The 16719-nt window shown below is 44.9% G+C and overlaps 1 protein-coding gene across 5 annotated transcripts in view; it reads left to right on the top strand.

Annotated features, from left to right (window-relative positions):
- The window catches only part of LOC142836495 (uncharacterized), a 56508-nt gene extending 40162 nt beyond the window's left edge, over window positions 1–16346 (top strand). For 3 of the 5 annotated variants that reach the window (XR_012908094.1, XR_012908091.1, XM_075950789.1), the window contains 2 exons: window positions 10242–10464; window positions 16032–16346. Coding sequence is in view for 1 of the 5 variants with exons in the window: in XM_075950789.1 (XP_075806904.1) it covers window positions 10242–10464; window positions 16032–16200 (392 nt within the window). In the remaining 4 variants the exon portion in view is untranslated. Of the gene's footprint in view, window positions 1–6879; window positions 7051–7571; window positions 7628–10241; window positions 10465–16031 lie in introns of all 5 variants that reach the window. The other 2 variants (XR_012908095.1, XR_012908092.1) reach the window with 2 other exon arrangements.
- Window positions 16347–16719: the final 373 nt, after the last annotated feature.

The raw sequence follows: 16719 nt of genomic DNA, 5'->3' as shown, positions 1-16719 counted from the left end.
CGCTGCCTGGACAGTCACCCAAAGTTCCTCTGTACCATTGGGGCATCCATCTTCGGCCTTCAGGCCCATAGTATCCAGCAGACATTTTCAGGAAGCAGGAAATTTCAAAGACAGTTCAGTCACTTTCTGCTGTGTCTTGCAGAATATCTCGCAGACTCTTTTATGAATCAGGAACCCTGAAAGACCATCTCACCTTTAGACAAGTTCAGCAGTCCTCTCTCTGCAGGTTCTCTGTGTCCAGTTTATGCAACAGTCCAGGCAAGAACAGTTTCTTGCCCAAATGGCTATCAAACTCCATAAGGATCCTCTTCGATACCCATCTTCCTCTCAAAGTAGATTGGTGCTGCCAGGAGCAGACGTGTCTCATTGTCATGAAAAACCCTAAGTTATTAAAACATTAAATGCCATATTCTGCAGTCTTTGAAAGATATGAAGAATGTCTATCTAACTGAAATATATCTCTATATATCTAGAAAATCTAACTAACATGACTACAAGCTTGACTATTATTTATGATTATCCATTAACAACCTATATTTCCTAATTAAACATTACATTTTTAAATGAACTACACAATCACAATACCTTAATCAAGATTAGAAATATTCATATACATATAACAAAACTGACCTTAAAATCCATACCAATGCAAATTATTCATATCTATATCACCCTCCAATAGCTAATTAATTATTCTGTGAGAGGAGTGGGGTGATATTAGAATTTCCAATACAATTGCATTGTTTGAAAGGTTTGCTCATGACTCGGTCATATGTTGTCAGTAGTGTGGTTCCCACACACACACACCGAAAAAGAGAGAGAAGAGAAGAGAAAAAAGCAGGCAGACACACAACAAACATGAAAACAGATCTGCTTCAAACATCAAATTTTGTAGTTTGAAAGCATCTTTTAGGACTTTATTAATATCCAAAAGAATAAACAGGTCAAGGCCATCCTCATTCTTTAAAAATACAAAAAAAACTTAACTGTGATACACATTTCTATGAGGTAGGTTTTAACATATTTTTTCCTATTTTTTTTCCTCCTCCATTCAGTAAGAAGGATAAGCCTTTAGAGTACCCAGTCACCGTGGTAACTGCCAAAAAAATTCTCCTGAAGTTTGAAGAGGTCAGCTCTTGGGGTCGACAACTCTGCCCTCTCCCCAAGCCCGTCTGCGATGCTGGTCCCGCAATTGGAGTGTCAGGCCAGATCCGACCGTGGGAGGTGGCCTATTCCGGCTCTGATAGAAATTTTTTGAGTCAGTTCATGGCCTAGACTCTCCAGGTGGCCTCCAAAATCAATTCTGACCTCCTGACCCTGTCTCAGAGAGGCATAGCATGCACCCTAAGTAAGGATTTAGCCAGAAACGACAGCATTTGCTGAGTGTTACTGGGGACAGTATAAACATTTTGGAAGGCCAGGGAGAGGCGTTGTCAGCTGTAGAAATCGTTAAAATGCGTGCAGCAAAGCAAGGGGCTCTGCTTTCAAAAGTTAGAAGTGTTAAGAATCTGATTCAGAATCCCCACCTGACTAAAATCAGTTTTATGTAAATAATAAACCAAGCATCTGTACTCTTTTATATACTTTGTTACAAATATGCAAATAGGATAGACAGCGCTGCAACAAACTAGATAAGACGTGGTTATCATGTGACAGAAACCGATTATTAGTCAAATTCAATATTAAATCAAGAACTTGTAACCTTGTTAAGTAGGAAAGTGTGTACCTGTTTTGAGAGGCTTTAAAGGGGGGATTTTTAACACCTTCTCAGGGCAAATCAAGACTGGGGATTGACAAGGAATTGTTTGGCTCAAGTCCCTTGCTACTTTGTAAAGCAAAAGACTAATAGGCTTCATTTGGATACAAAGTAGAGGAAATTTGTAAATAAGGAAAGTAACATCATACAGCGGTTAAAAAAAAGAAAAGAAAAATTTGACGAGATGTAACAGTGTCTTCACAGCAGAGTTACACAGAGTCAACAGTTTAAACTATCAAAGCTTGGGAAATAAAGCTGGTGTCAATAGACCCTTCTCTCTCTCTCTCTCTCTCTCTCTCTCTCTCTCTCTCTCTCTCTCTCTCTCTCTCCTCCCTCCCTCCCTCCCTCCCCCCCCCCCTCTCTCACACACACACACACACACACACACAATTTTGTTCAAAAAGCACCACTCAAATTTCCCTGCAGAGCAGGGACCTGAACCACTCCCTGGAAGAGGCACTGAAGGGCTCTTCCTTGACCCCTGCTGAGTTCGGCCCTCATCCCTGTTTGCTGTTTCCCCAGCTCTGCAAATAGCAAGTCCCTTCCCCATAGGAAGCAACTGCTGTGCCTGTGCATCTGATTCTTTTGTGGAAATTAGAACCTAAAGAAGGCTGAGTATCCTTTGGGGTGCAGACTAGGGGACGGGGAGGTGCTCTGTACAAATGCTCATGCTCCAAGGCCTGGGACTTGCTCCTTCTCACTCCATTAAATCCCTATTATAAAACTTATCTCCACAAAGCCTATTATAGTATTCTGAGAACAAACTGGACCATGAATAACTTAGCTGGAAGTGTAGATTATTTTCTACGCGAGGAAACTTAGACGTGACAACAGCTTAGCTAAGGGAATAGTGATTAATCTTAAATAGATGGATTCCAAGCTTCCTTCTTAATACAGGGCACCTTTACTGTTCCCGCTTGACACTCAAGATGCCCTCCTCTATCTTAAGCCTGCCCCAGTGACGACACTGTCCTGCCAGCACTGTAGAGGTCTGACGGCAGGTGACCTCCTTCGGGCTGTGGATCTGAGCACAGACAGCTTGGTCAAGACAGAGCCTGTACTCAGATGTCAGGTGGAAAGGCATGAACACTACCGTACACAAACTGATTTACTTTTTTATTCCCCCCCATGGAGTCCCGGTGTGGTACACTCTGTGAACCACAGTCCCGCAGAGGCAGAGGGCAGGCCAATCTCTGTGAGCTCAAGGCAAGTCTGGTCTGGGAGGTGAGTTCTAGGGCAGCCAATTTACATAGTAACCCCTCCCCCTTCCCTTCCCCCCCCCCCCCCCCCCCGCTCCAAAAAAAAAAAGTCTTATTTGGTTTTGTTTTTATGGAATGTACTATTACAGAATATTTTATTTTTTTTACATTTAAATTGAAAATGTATGTGCATGCACAAATGTGTGTGTGCACGCGCACCGTGCAGGGAAATTCAAGTATTTAGGAAAGCTCCTACCATGGAACATATGGAAATCAGAGAACAAGTTGTGGCAGTTGTTTCTCCCACTCCACCATGTGGATCCCAGGGATTAACGTTAGGTTGTGAGACTTGACAGCAATCATCTTTATTTATGGAGCTGTCTTGCTGGCCCTTTAATACCTTTTGACTCCTAGCTTTGTTTGAGCCCTAGAAGGACATTTAAGGAAACCCCAGCACAAATCTTGTCTTGTGGTTGCACGTCATGTTAACTAGGGCATCGACTTAGATTATGATTTTTTTTTTAAAAAAATTTTTCTTGCCGGGCGGTGGTGGCGCACGCCTTTAATCCCAGCACTCGGGAGGCAGAGGTAGGTGAATCTCTGTGAGTTCGAGGCCAGCCTGGTCTGCAAGAGTTCCAGGACAACCTCTAAAGGTACAGAGAAACCCTGTCTCGAAAAAAAACAAATAAATAAATTAATTAATTAATTAAAAAATTATTCTTATTGTCAATTTTAGACAGGGTCTCGGGTAGTGCAGGTTGGCTTTGAGCTTACTGTGTAACTAAGGATGGCCCTGGACCCTCAGTCCTCTGCCTCTCATTCTCAGACTCTGGGATGCTGGCATTTATCACACCTGGTTCTGCAGTGACAAATCCAGGGCTTCTTCGATATGCCAGACAAGCCCTCTGAAGATTAATACATGTAAAAAATGGGCTTTTAATGATCTGTGTTTTCTGTTTTTCACTGCCAACATTCTGTATTAAAGAGTGGTAAAGGTTGTTGTTTTTCGACACAGGATTTTTCTGTGTTGCCCTGGCTGTCCTAGAACTCCCTTTGTAGATCAGGCTGACCTAAGACTCACAGAGATCCACCTGCCTCTGCCTCCTGAGTGCTGAGATTAAAAGTGTGCACCACTAGAACCGGCTGTACATGATTTCTATTTAAACATTTTTATTGATTTATTGATTAAGACACATTCTCACTATGATTCCTTACTCACTGGAACTCACTGTATAAGACAATACGGCTCTCAACCCCCAGAGATCTGCCTGCCTCTGAGTTGTATATGATTTTAAAACAGTCTTCTGGAACTCAAGGCACTTTGTATAATTAAATCACTGCTACACAAGCATTCTACCTCTGTGTCCTTTGATGGTTTTTGTTTTATTCTTTTTTTCTGTTTTTGAGACAAGGTCTCCTGTATCCCGGGACTGACTTTGAACTTCTGTGTGTCTGTTAGTATTCAGGCATCTGCACTGGCCTGCCCTTGGGGTCCTGACAGGCTATGTCCTCAGCTGCAGCCACTAAGGGCACCTTTTATGCACATTTGCTATGTTCCCTTTTAAAAGGTGGACCTGCCCGCCTCCCCTCCCTCCCTCCCTCCCTCCTTCCCTCCTTCCCTCCCTCCCTCCCTCTCTCCCTCTCTTCTGCCACTCTTGTCCCCAGGGACTGGCCTCTGCCCTCCTCTCTACCCCCTTCTCTTCTCTCTTCCCCTAAACCTTCTCTGTGAGCCTTGCTGCAAAGCCCGACTTCTCAGTTTTTAAATTACAACCGTATCAACAACTCACTACTTAGCAAAGCTGAAGCTGAGCTTCTGAGCCTCCTGCCGCTGTTTTACAGGCTTCTGGTTTAATTTGCTTCTGCAAATCAAAGCCAGAGCCTCATCCTTGTTAGGCAAGCACCCTGCACACTTAGCCATGCCCGGCCTTTAGTTTTTATGGACTGCTTTTTTTTTTTTTAATCTTGGCAAGATTTAAGAAACAAAATTATATACTACTTTTGTTCTTCCTGGGTTGTTTTTTTTTTAATTCCTTATTTTTAAAAAGTTTGCAGTGCTCTCCCTGGTGTCAGACCACTTGTTTGTATGAGTTCCCAACCAGCCTGGTCTACAGAACAATGCCAGGAAGGCCAGGGCTAGAGAGTGAGACCTTGTTTCAAAGGAGGGGGTGTGACTTTCATAGGGGTCATAGAAGGTTTTATTTACTTATGTTAATTTAGCCCTTGCTTATTTGATTGCTTGTTTTCCTTTCTTCCTTTCTTTCTTTCTTTCTTTCTTTCTTTCTTTCTTTCTTTCTTTCTTTTTCTTTTCAAGACAAGGTTTCTCTAGCTTTGGAGCTTGTCCTGGAGCTAGCTCTTGTAGACCAGGCTGGCCTTGAACTCACAGAGATCCACCTGCCTCTGCCTTCCAAGTGCTGGGATTGAAGGCGTGCGCCACCACCGCCCGGCTTAATTTAGCCCTTTCTAAACATAAAGATTAAAACAGACAAAATGATGCCTATGTTTGATTCTTCTTAGTTGTTTTTCAGTCCAGATTGGCTCGTATATATGTATATGTACATATATATGAGAGGAAGGCTGGAGGTTTATCTTTCTGCTCCACCTACAAGTGCTGGGATAACCAGCCATGCCTAGCCTTAGGCGTATCATTTGTCCTTTTGTCTTTCTGAGATAGGGTCTGTCTCTCTAACCAAACTGACCCTTGAGCTCCAACCTATCTTCCTGTCCCTGCTTTCTCTGTGCTGCTGTTACAGATCTGTGTGAACTTTTCTTTTCTTTAGACAGGATTTCTCTGTGAACAGTCCTGAGGGTCCTAGAAGTAGCTCTATAGACCAGGCTGGCATCAAACTCCCAGAGATCTGCCTGATTCTGCCTCCTGAGTGTGGGGATCAAAGGTGTGATCCCGGCTTCTGTGGGAACTTTTAAAAACAGAAGAAAAATACATGTATGTGTGTGATGTAAACATGTGTGTTCGGGCATGTGTGGAGGCCAGAGGTCAATGTTGGGAGTCTTCTATTACTTTTCAAAGTATTTTTTTTAAGACAGGGTCTCGCAGTAACCTGCAGCTCACCCATTTTGGTCTGACTGAACCCCAAGGATCCTCCTGTCTCAGCCTCCTAGTGCTGGAATGCCAGGCTTGCTGTCTCTCAGTCTTCTTCACGTGGGTGCTGGGGATCCGAACTCAGTTCCTCAGGTTTGTGTAGCAATCCCTGAGTCATTCCCCTGTCTTCCCAAGCCATTGGACCTTTCCAGTGTTCAGACTTTCCTAAGAAAACGCCACGTTAGGCTGAAGATGTTCATAGGAAGTAAAGGTAGGCGAACAGACTACCAAACTCCTGGTGCCTCCCCAAATGCAAAATAAGAGCTAAAAACAAAAAGGCTTTTGGGTTGGAGGTCAAGCCTGGGTTCCGTCTCAGCACCGAAGCGATGCTCTGCTGGTAACAGGGTATTTGTGTAGCTGTTCCTGATCGTTTGTGAAGTTTCTTACTCTTTCAGCAACCATCTGCGCCATGTCCCTTTGTCTTCTCATTGACTGTTGTTCAAAACGCTTTCTCCTTCTGCTTTCTCTCCTTTCCACCTCTCCCTCCTTCCCTTTTCTCTGTCTTCTCTTTCCTTCTGTTTTCTCTCTTCTTATTTCTATTTTATGTGCACTGGTGCACCCTCTGTGTGAGGGTGTCAGATCCCCTGGAACTGAAGTTACAGACAGTTGTGAACTTCCATGTGGATGCTGGGAATCGAACCTGGGTCCTCTGGAAGAGCAGCCAGTGCTCTTACCTGCTGAGCCATCCCTTGTCTTCTCTTTTCATCAGCCCATCCTGTCTCTTTCATTTCTTCCTCTTACCTTTCTTTTCTTTGTTTACATCTTTATCTCCGTGGCAGAACACTTGTCTAGCATGCTGGGCCCTGTTTTCTGTTTTCTTTAACCAGGAGAACTTCCACCCCAGAAAAAGACTTCAAGAAGCAAACAAATAAATACAGGGCAGCTTGGTTTCTAGACGATGCACCGAAAACTTCCTCTTCCGTTTGGGCTCAAGACAGTCTGAGAACCCTCAGGAAGGCCCTCCCTGGCGTCCCAACTCCGGTCCTCTGCAGGTGGTGGTCAGTGTCACTAAACTTGCCAGTTTCCATTTGATGCCGTTATCATCTTCCCAAGTTAATTGTAGGGATCAAATTTGAAAAGCAAGTAATCAAGTTGTTACATAACATCGTTTGAGACTGTAATTTAATTATATTTCTCCTCCAAACCCTCCCTAGGTTCCTTTCCTCTCTCTTTCAAATTCATGGCCTCTTTTCTCGCTATTGTTGTTGCAAGCATATATGTATAAGTATATACATATATATTCCTACACACAACCTGTTGAGTCTATGTGATTACACTTGTATGTGTGCTCAGGGCTGGATGGTGATTGGACAACCGATTGGTTGTCTTCTATGGGAGGACCACCGACTGGTGTGCTCTGTCTCTGGGAGGACCACCAATTGGTGTGCTCTGTCTCTGGAAGGACCACCGATTGGTGTGCTCTGTCTCTGGGAGGACCACCTCTTCTGCTCCCAGTGCTTCTCGAGTGTCTATAATTCTCTGTGTAGAGTTGAGGCCTCATGGGCTTTTCTCTTTTCAGTCTGGCGTGTCCATTGGTGTCGTCCTTGTTTAGCTCCTGTCTCAGTGGCCATGCTGGTGAGACTTTACGGGTGTAGCTTCTGACGTTAATAGGAGACACAACCTCAGCAAACTCTTACAGTCTTTCTATAGTATTTGCCTATGAGTATATAACAATACCATCTGTTGGATTCAACCGCCAAAGTCTCCCATCCAGGGTCCTGTGAGTATCAAAGACATACACAACTCACCTAGCAACTATCAGCTGTCTGAAGATCCTCAGGGAGGGCGGGGCCTTGTGAGCCTCTCTCCACTTGCCACCTTGTTTTGTTTTTCAAAAGAGAATCTGATGCAAAGCAAATCACTTACTTAACCCTAAGTACCTCTGTAAGGGCCAGTAGTTTGCAAAGCTTTCCTTAGTAGTTACAATATCTATACATCAGGAATACTCAGCACCATGATTTCAGACTTGACCATGGCACAGGTAACAGTCCAGACATTTCAAGAGGCATACTTGAAAGTTCTGTGTGGACTAAGAAAGAGACTATCAATTCCCCAGAAGTGCATATCTCAGAAAGATGGAGGCATGGCTGGAACCATCGATAGATAGATGATAGATAGATAGATAGATAGATAGATAGATAGATAGATAGATAGATTGGTAGATAGATAATAGGTAGATACATATGTATAGAATAGACATTGATAAATATCAGTACATATATAAAAGATTGGTAAATAGATGACTGGATAGATGATTGATAGAAAGACAGACAGAAACAGAGGCAAATGGATCTCTGAAATCAAGGCAGAGCCAGAGCAACATAGTGAATGCCAGGCCAGCCTGGGGTACACAGTGAGACTCTGCTTCAAATAAGTAAGTCAATAAGACTTATTATGTGTGTGTTCTTACTCTGCAGTATTCCAGGAAGACGGTCCAATACAGAGCTGATGATGGAGGGGATCTATTTCATTCTTTATTGTTTGTTGTTCTTGCCGGTCAGGGTTTTGGCTGGTTTTCAGTCTTTCTGTCCTTGAAGGCCCTGGAGGTACAGCATCTTTTTTCTTTGCAGTGTAATATTGCCCCCTGGAAATGGAACCTGCGCACTTTGAGCTCTGGAAGCTTTGTCACCTGACTGAAATGAGCCTGTAAAGGTCTCACTCGTCCCAGATTGGCCTTGAATGCCCTCCGTAGCCAAATCTGACCTTGAACTCAACTCTGGTCCTCCCACCTCCACTTCCTGAATACTGGGACAGGGACCACAATGTCCAACTTTCACTCTGTGGTTTTTTTATAATCAATTTTATTATTATTGCATGTGGTGTCTATGTGGCCATGTATAGAGGTCAAAGGAAAACTCGGTGGGGACCATTCAGTCTTTCTATTCCTATGTGTGTTCCAGGGACGGCACTCACATCAGGCCTGTGTGTCAAGCACTTTCTCTTTCTGGAGCCCTCCCTTGCTCTCCTTTTGTTTGTATATTTGTGTGTGTGGGCACACGCGTGCGCACATGTGTGTGTGCCCAAGTGTGTGTTTGAATGCCACATGCGTAGAGAAGGCCGAGGAGGTCATAAAAAAGCATGAGATCGCCTGGAATTGGTGTTTGTCAGTCACCACATGGTGCCCGGACTAGAATCTAGTCCTCTGCCAGAGCAGAAAGCTTTCCACTGCTGGGCTGCCTCTCCGGGCCCTCCCGCTGTGAAACATCCCAGACACCGGTAGACGGGAGGATGACTGGCTGCCTTTTGTGAGGCTGTTTGGAAAACTTAGGCCTTGTCTCCTCACCAGTGCAGGTAATGCCTGCTCAGCAGGGAGGAAGTGGGGTTGCAGGACTGAGCTGGCAGATAACATCAGCTCAGGAATCTGAGGCTTCCTGAACGATGAAGTAAGAGCCTGTTTCTAAGACAAAACAAAGACACTGAATTGTTGTCTACCTTGAAGTTGTGTATCTCTGTCATACTGAATGATACTTAATAATGTGAAGGCAACCAAACTTGAGTAACTACAAGTGTATATAAAAATTGAATAGCATTGTTTTTGTTTTGCTTTGTTTGGAAACAGGATCTCACTGTATAGCTCTGATTGGCCCAGAACTCACTTTGTAGACCAGGCTGGCCTCAAACTCACAGACATCTGCCTGTTTCTGCCTCCTGACTGCTAGGATTAAAGGCATGCACCGCCACATGGGGAAAGTAACTATAGTAATTTTCAGTTTTTGTGTTCTTATGGTCTGTTTATAATATAATCAGCTTTGAGATAAGTATGGTCCTCTCTCCACATGATGGCCTCAAATGCATGGTATTCCATGCGGGCATCTATGTTTGTCAACAGCAGTATTTGGAATCCCCTTTAAAGACTCAAGAAGTCACTGTCTACATGCCTTTATCGGTGGTGCCGGTGCTTGCCAGTCACTGTGAAACTAGAGAGGAAAACTAGAAATGTGGCTACCTAGTCTCTGTTACTTGAGATCGGTTCTCAAGATGCTAAGGCTGGTCTTGAACTTGAAAATGACCTTGAGCCTGTGAATCTACTTACTTCCTGAGTTCGGGGGTGGGGTGTCCCAGGAGTATGCCTCCGTGACCAGTTTTAGAAAGCTAGGCATTAGATTTTTATTCTCAGCTAGGTCATCCAGCGACGGTAGGCAAAAGGTAAATGACATTTCCAAGTTGAAATTTTCTCTTTGTCAAACAGGACCAGTCTGTTCAATTTGTTGGGAGCTAAGGGATTCTGTCTGGAATTCTGGAAAAGCCTGGGAGATGCAGATCATGAGGACCCACTGCCGTGAGAGAGATGCTACTTTTGGAAATGGGGGAAGCACAGGTGGAACACAAGAAGCTCTGTGGATTCTGAAGATGTTTCTTGGCTGTGCTCAGTGGCGGCGCACGCCTTTAATCCCAGCACTCAAGACACAGAGGTAGGCAGATCTCTAGTTCAAGGCCAGCCTGGTCAACAGAGCTAGTTCCAGGAGGTCCAGGGCTGCACAGAGAAATCCTGTCTCAAAACAAACCAAATAAATAAGAAAACAAATAAGCAATCAACAAGATCGATCTATTTCCTGGGTATTACTAAATTAGTTAAACTAGCGGTCTTATCCCTCCTCTGCTTCTCTCACTGAGTTGCCACAGGACTTAAGGGGCTGGCACAGATACTCATCTGTCAAATCAGCTCCATGTATCCAGCAACTAAACTACCAATCCCAATCATCTCTGACTCCAAATAGACAACCTATGAATGGGAGTCTCCGTGTCAGATCCCAAACCGCCGCCAGCCGCCAGGGTGTGTGCCCCTAGGCCCCTGCAGCACGCCACCTCCCAGTTCTCATCTTGAATAAGCCAACAGTCTTTGTTTTCATATCTCATTGGGGGGGGGGGGGATCTGTAGCAGTCACTGGTGGCCTCAGCGAGCCCTGCAGGCAGGTGTCTCCACAGACCCGTTTGTGTGCTCTTGTTTATGGGAGAGTTCTATGGTGACGCTCTGTTGCTGATCAGGGTGGACCTGAAGCACGGGCGCTGGGAGACAGGGACTCCCATTTGCTGGCGGCAGGAGATTGTGTGATAACTCCCCCATCCACAGTTGCCAGCATCTCATCTCTGGAGCCAAAACTTAGGCTGCATGCCGGGCAGGCTGCCCCTCCGTCATGCTCTTTCTGAAGATGTTTTAGACCCTGTCTACATGGCAGTGTGGCCGCTAACCCCAAGGACTTACCTGTTACACAGAAGATCTGTACTGTACACAGCACTGACTGTTATTATGAGAGAGACAGAAGTAGAATTGCATAGTTGGCCTGACAAACAAAATTGATGTATTTTTTTTTCCCTTTGGAGCAGGGTTGAGGTATATTAAGATATTTCAATATTTTTTTTTGGTTTTTCGAGACAGGGTTTCTCTGTGGCTTTGGAGCCTATCCTGGAACTAGCTCTTGTAGACCAGGCTGGTCTCGAACTCACAGAGGTCCGCCTGCCTCTGCCTCCCGAGTGCTGGGATTAAAGGCGTGCGCTACCATCGCCCGGCCTTTCAATATAGATTTTAAAATTTTTGTTTAAATTACGTTTATTTGGGGACGGTGCCTCTGAACGTTCAGAAGTCAGAGAGCAACGTTGTTCTCTCCTTCCAGAGGAGAGCCTTCCAGAGGCTCCCAGGCATGCAAACCAGCTAGACAGGCTTAGCAACAATTGTCCTCACCCGCTGAGACATCTCACTAGCCTGAGAGGTTTTTTTTAATAATTTATTTAATTTATGTGCATTGGTGTGAAGGTGTCAGATCCCCTGGAATTGGAGTTACAGACAGTTGTAAGCTGCTATGTGGGTGCTAGGAATTGAGCAGCCTGTGTTCTTAACTGCTGAGACATCTCTCCAGCCCCTTTTTCTTTTTTTTCAATTGGAGTTTTTTTCATGGAATGTAATCTGCCACACTTTTTTTTCTTCCCTAACTGCCCCAGATCCTCTCACCTCCACAACCATCCAACTCTTAATCCTTTCTTTCTCTCCTTAAAAATACAATCAAACAAACAAACAACCAGTCAACCTACAAAGAAAATCGAGAAATCCACACACACAAATAAACCTCACAAAACCCCAAAACTAGGAACCAAAATACACAAGCAAAGGAACAGTAAGATAAACAATGCCCAAACAAAGTAACATGAGACAGAGAGTCTACAAGAATCCCGTTGAGCTCCTTTTGCTTTGGTCTACTGCTGGACATGCCGCCTGCTCCTAAGTGTGCTTTGCTTTCCCAGTTAGACTCCAGTGGAGAAAACGAATTTTTCCTTTGCAAGCGGGTGTCAAGTGAAGATACCTTCCTGATTAGGGGTGGGAGGCCTGACTTTCCCTTCTCGCGTTGGAACCCCGTCTGGCTGAACCTGAGAGGGCCCTGTGCGCGCTGCCAGTCTCTGTGAGCGCCTCTGGGCACCAGTCCTGCCGGGTCTGGAAGACACTGGTTCCTCAGAGTCCTGACTTCCCCCTGGCTCTCACAGTCTTCCCACCTCCTTTTCTGCATCCCTCTCTGAGCCCTGAGGGGAGGGGTTTGATGCAGACATCCCGCCTAGGACAATGCTCCCCAGTCTCTCACTCTGCACTCTGTCCAGTTGTGGGTCTCTGTCTCAGTTTGCAGAAGGCAGCTTCTTCGATACGGCTGAGCAAGACCCTAACCCGAGTCCCTCTCAGATGATGGAGCGAGGTTCTGACCTATGCATATAGTGAACGTTCCTAGGAGTCATCTTATTGCTGTGTTTCCCCCGAGGCCCATGGCCTATCCACTTTCAGGTCTTGGTCATCTGGGCGGTGTCATACATTGGGTCCTTCTTGTGGCGTGGGCTTTAAATCCAGAGAGTGCTTGCTTTCTCTAGCCTGAGAGGTCAATGCAGTTTTTAAACACTAGGGTTTGGAGAAAAAGGTACTCAGGAAGAAAATAAGACACACTGAGGACACAAATGTGGACGCAGAAGACAGCTGCTGGCCTACCTCACAGCCAATAGCAAGCCCCTTCACTTTTTCAAATGAAAACCTTCCAATATGTTCCCCAATCTGTCACAGTACTGTTCTATCTATCTATCTATCTATCTATCTATCTATCTATCTATCTATCTTCTATCTATCTATCTATCTATCTATCTATCTATCTATCTATCATCTATCAATCCATCTATTTAATTTTTCAAGACAGGGTTTCTCTGTACCTTTTGAGCCTGTCCTGGAACTAGCTCTTGTAGACCAGACTGGCCTCAAACTCACAGAGATCCACCTGTCTCTGCCTCCCGAGTGCTGGGATTCAAGGCGTGCGCCACCACTGCCTGGCCACAGTACTGTTCTTATAAAGGGACTTTAAAGGACAGCCACTAACACACACACACACACACACACACACACACGGATAATCTCTAGCAATGAAGTAAGTCGCTTGGCTTTATTTTGGCTTTAAGGTTTTGATTTGTTTTCAGTACTGAAAAGTCAACCAAAGGCTTCATGTAAGCTAGGCAAGAGCTCAGCCTTTCAGGGTCTTGCTAAGTTATTCTACTAACCTCCTGCCTCAGCCTCCTGAGCTGTTAGGATTATACATACACTACACTGCCTCGCCTAGTACATGTGGGGTTGGTTTGTGGGTTGTTTGTTTGTTTGTTTACTTTTTTCTTCTCCTCCTCCTTCTTTGTTCTTTGAGACAGGGTCTCTCTCTATAGCCCCAGCTATCCTGGATTTTAATATACAGACTAAGCTGGCATCGAACTCACAAAAACCCACCTGGCTCTGCCTTCTGAGGCTGAGATTAAAAGTGTGCACCATCATGTCTGGTCTTAGTATATGTTTTAGACACACAAATGTTGTCGAGCAGTGGTGGCATACATCTGTAATCCCAGCACCCGGGAGGCAGAGTTAGGCAGATCTCTGTAAATTCAAGTCAGCCTGATCTATAGAGTGAGTTCTAAGACAAGGCGACACAGAGAGCCCTGTCTTGGAAAACAAAACAAACAAGCAAACAAACAAAATGTCCATAGAGCTGCCTCGGCATGCAATGCAGTTGGTAGAACGCTTGCCTAGAATGTACAGAGTCTGGGGTCACTCATCAGCACTATGTGGACTGCAGTAACACACCCCTGGGACCCCAGCACCTGGGCATCCAGAAAGTGGGTGGGAGGATTCTAAGTTAGGATCAAGTCTGAATAATTTAATAAGATCCTGTCTCAAAAGAAAAATAAATGCCATAGAGCGGGCACAGTGACACGTACCTAAAATCCAGCACTCAGAAGAGGAGACTAAAGCAAGCCTGGGCTGTGTAACAAGAACTTGTCTCAACAGACAGACAAATTGTATACACACACACACATATTGACCATGAAGCTAGAAGAGGGCATCAGACCCTTGGAACTTAAGTTCCAGATATTTGTGAGCCTCCGTGTAGGTCCTGGGAAGTGAGCCCAAGTCCTCTGCAAGAGCAGCTAGTAATCTAACCACTGAGCCACCTTGCCAGCTCCTCATGCTACCTTAGAACTTAACACCCCAAACAAAAATGGTGGGGCTGGAGACAACTCACAACCTTTGGTAACTCCAGTTCCAGGAGATCAGACAGACATCCTCTCCTGGCCTCCATGGATACCAGGTATACACATCATATATATACACAGTGGCAAAACAATACACATAAAAGTAAAAGATTTTTTTTTGTTTGTTTGTTTTCGAGACAGGGTTTCTCTGTGGCTTTGGAGCTGTCCTGGAACCAGCTCTTGTAGCCCAGGCTGGTCTCGAACTCAGAGATCCGCCTGCCTCTGCCTTCTGAGTGCTGGGATTAAAGGCATGCGCCACCACTGCCCAGCTAAGATTTTTTTAAAGAAAAGAATTATGAAAGCAATGAAAAAGCAGAACACCAGAACAACCTGTTAACTTTTGAAGGACAGAGAAAAATTTAGAGTAATTCAGACCAAACAGTGTTTTTGGTGGTGGGGTTTTTGTTTGTTTTTTCAAGATAGGGTTTCTCTGTGTAGCCCTGGCTGTCCTGGAACTCACTCTATAGACCAGGCTGACCTTGAACTCAGAGGTCCACCTGCTTACACACACACACACATACATGCAAGCAAACACTCATACACATGAAATAAAAATACATAAATCTAGCCAGGCGGTGGAGGCACATACCTTTAATTCCAGCACTTGGGAGGCAGAGGCAGGTGAATCTCTGTGAGTTCGAGGCCAGCCTGGTCTACAGAGCTAGTTCCAGGACAGCCAGAGCTGATGCACAGAGAAACTCTGTCTCTAAATAAAAACCAAAGAGAAAAAAATAGAAGTCTATAAGTCTCCTTTCAAAACACAATTATGCAAGTCGGGAGTAGTGGCATGTGCCCTATATTTCAGCACTCAGGAAGCAGAGGCAGGCGGATCTCTGAATTCAAGGCCTGGCTTACAGGGTGAGTTTCAGGACGGCCAGAGCTACATATAAAGTCAAATAAAATGAAGACCGATAAGGCAAACTTTCTTTTGAAAGTTTTAAAAAGTAATAAATGTTACTTAGAACTGTTTAAAACCCAGCACTGGTGAGTCACGCCTTTAATGCCAGCACTAGGGAGACAGAGGCAGGTGGATCTCTGGGTTCTAGGCTAACCTGGTCTACAGAGTGAGTTCTAGGACAGCTAGGACTACACAGAGAAACCCCCGTCTGGAAAAACCAAAACCAAAACCAAACAAACAGGAAAAAAAAATCCTTATTAAATTTTTCGTTACAAAGGTAGTGTCATGGAATTAAGAATACAAAACTCATGCTTCAAGTATTAACTCATTGTTACACTGTATGTAACTTTTTGTTTTCAACAATGAATTTCTAACCCTCCTTGCTTTTTAATTTTTTGCGAGACAGGATCAGCGTGGCCCTGGCAGTTTTGGAACGTGCAGTGTTGACCAGACTGTCCTCGCCCGCCTCTGTGCACCCCTCCACCTACGCATTTTCAGGGGTGCCTCATTCCTTACTCAGCCCGTCATTTTCCTCTTCTCCTTCAGCCGGTGTGTGCCGGTGTGGCAGCTTCCGGCCTTGTCTGGACCACATGGGCCTGTTAATGAGCTTCCGTGGGGCTCTACTCTGCAGAAGGGAAGGAGAAAACAGAACCCACCAAGACCCTGTGGTCGACATCCGATCGCAACACACTCAGAACTGGCCCAGCAACCCTGAACCGGCACATAGCTGTGGCGCAGGCCAGGGATCATAAAAATGCAAGTCACTTTTAAACTGCGAAAGTCAAAATGGTTGTCTTTTTATAATGTTGAGAAATTATATTCTGGATAAGTAAAAATAATGATATTAATTTCATTTGGAAACATTCTGAAATGAGTAAGCCTTTCTTGTTACCTTAGCAGAGTCTGGGGCCAAGAAAGGGAGCAGTATCTCTTCTTAGGTCTCAGGCTGGGCCTGGGCAGTGGTACAGCACCTGGAGACCCAGGGGAGGCCCTCAGTCAATCCCCATTACGGCAAGAAAACTACCCACAGGTCTTCAGGGTTAAGAGTTAGATGGCCACAGTTGGTGTGTAGGAAGGAACTGGATGGCCAAACAAACTAGAATATTTATTTCATTTATTTATTTGTTGGTTTTTCGAGTCAGGGTTTTTCTGTAGCTTTGCAGCCTCTCCTGGAACTAACTCTTGTAGACCAGGTTGGCCTCAAACTCACAAAGGTCCACCTGTCTCTGCATCC

The sequence above is a fragment of the Microtus pennsylvanicus genome, chromosome 16 (genome assembly GCF_037038515.1).
Source record: "Microtus pennsylvanicus isolate mMicPen1 chromosome 16, mMicPen1.hap1, whole genome shotgun sequence".
Classification (NCBI taxonomy): Eukaryota; Metazoa; Chordata; class Mammalia; order Rodentia; family Cricetidae; genus Microtus; species Microtus pennsylvanicus.
Note: the sequence above shows the minus strand (reverse complement) of the source record. Positions and strands in the feature narration are given on the sequence as shown.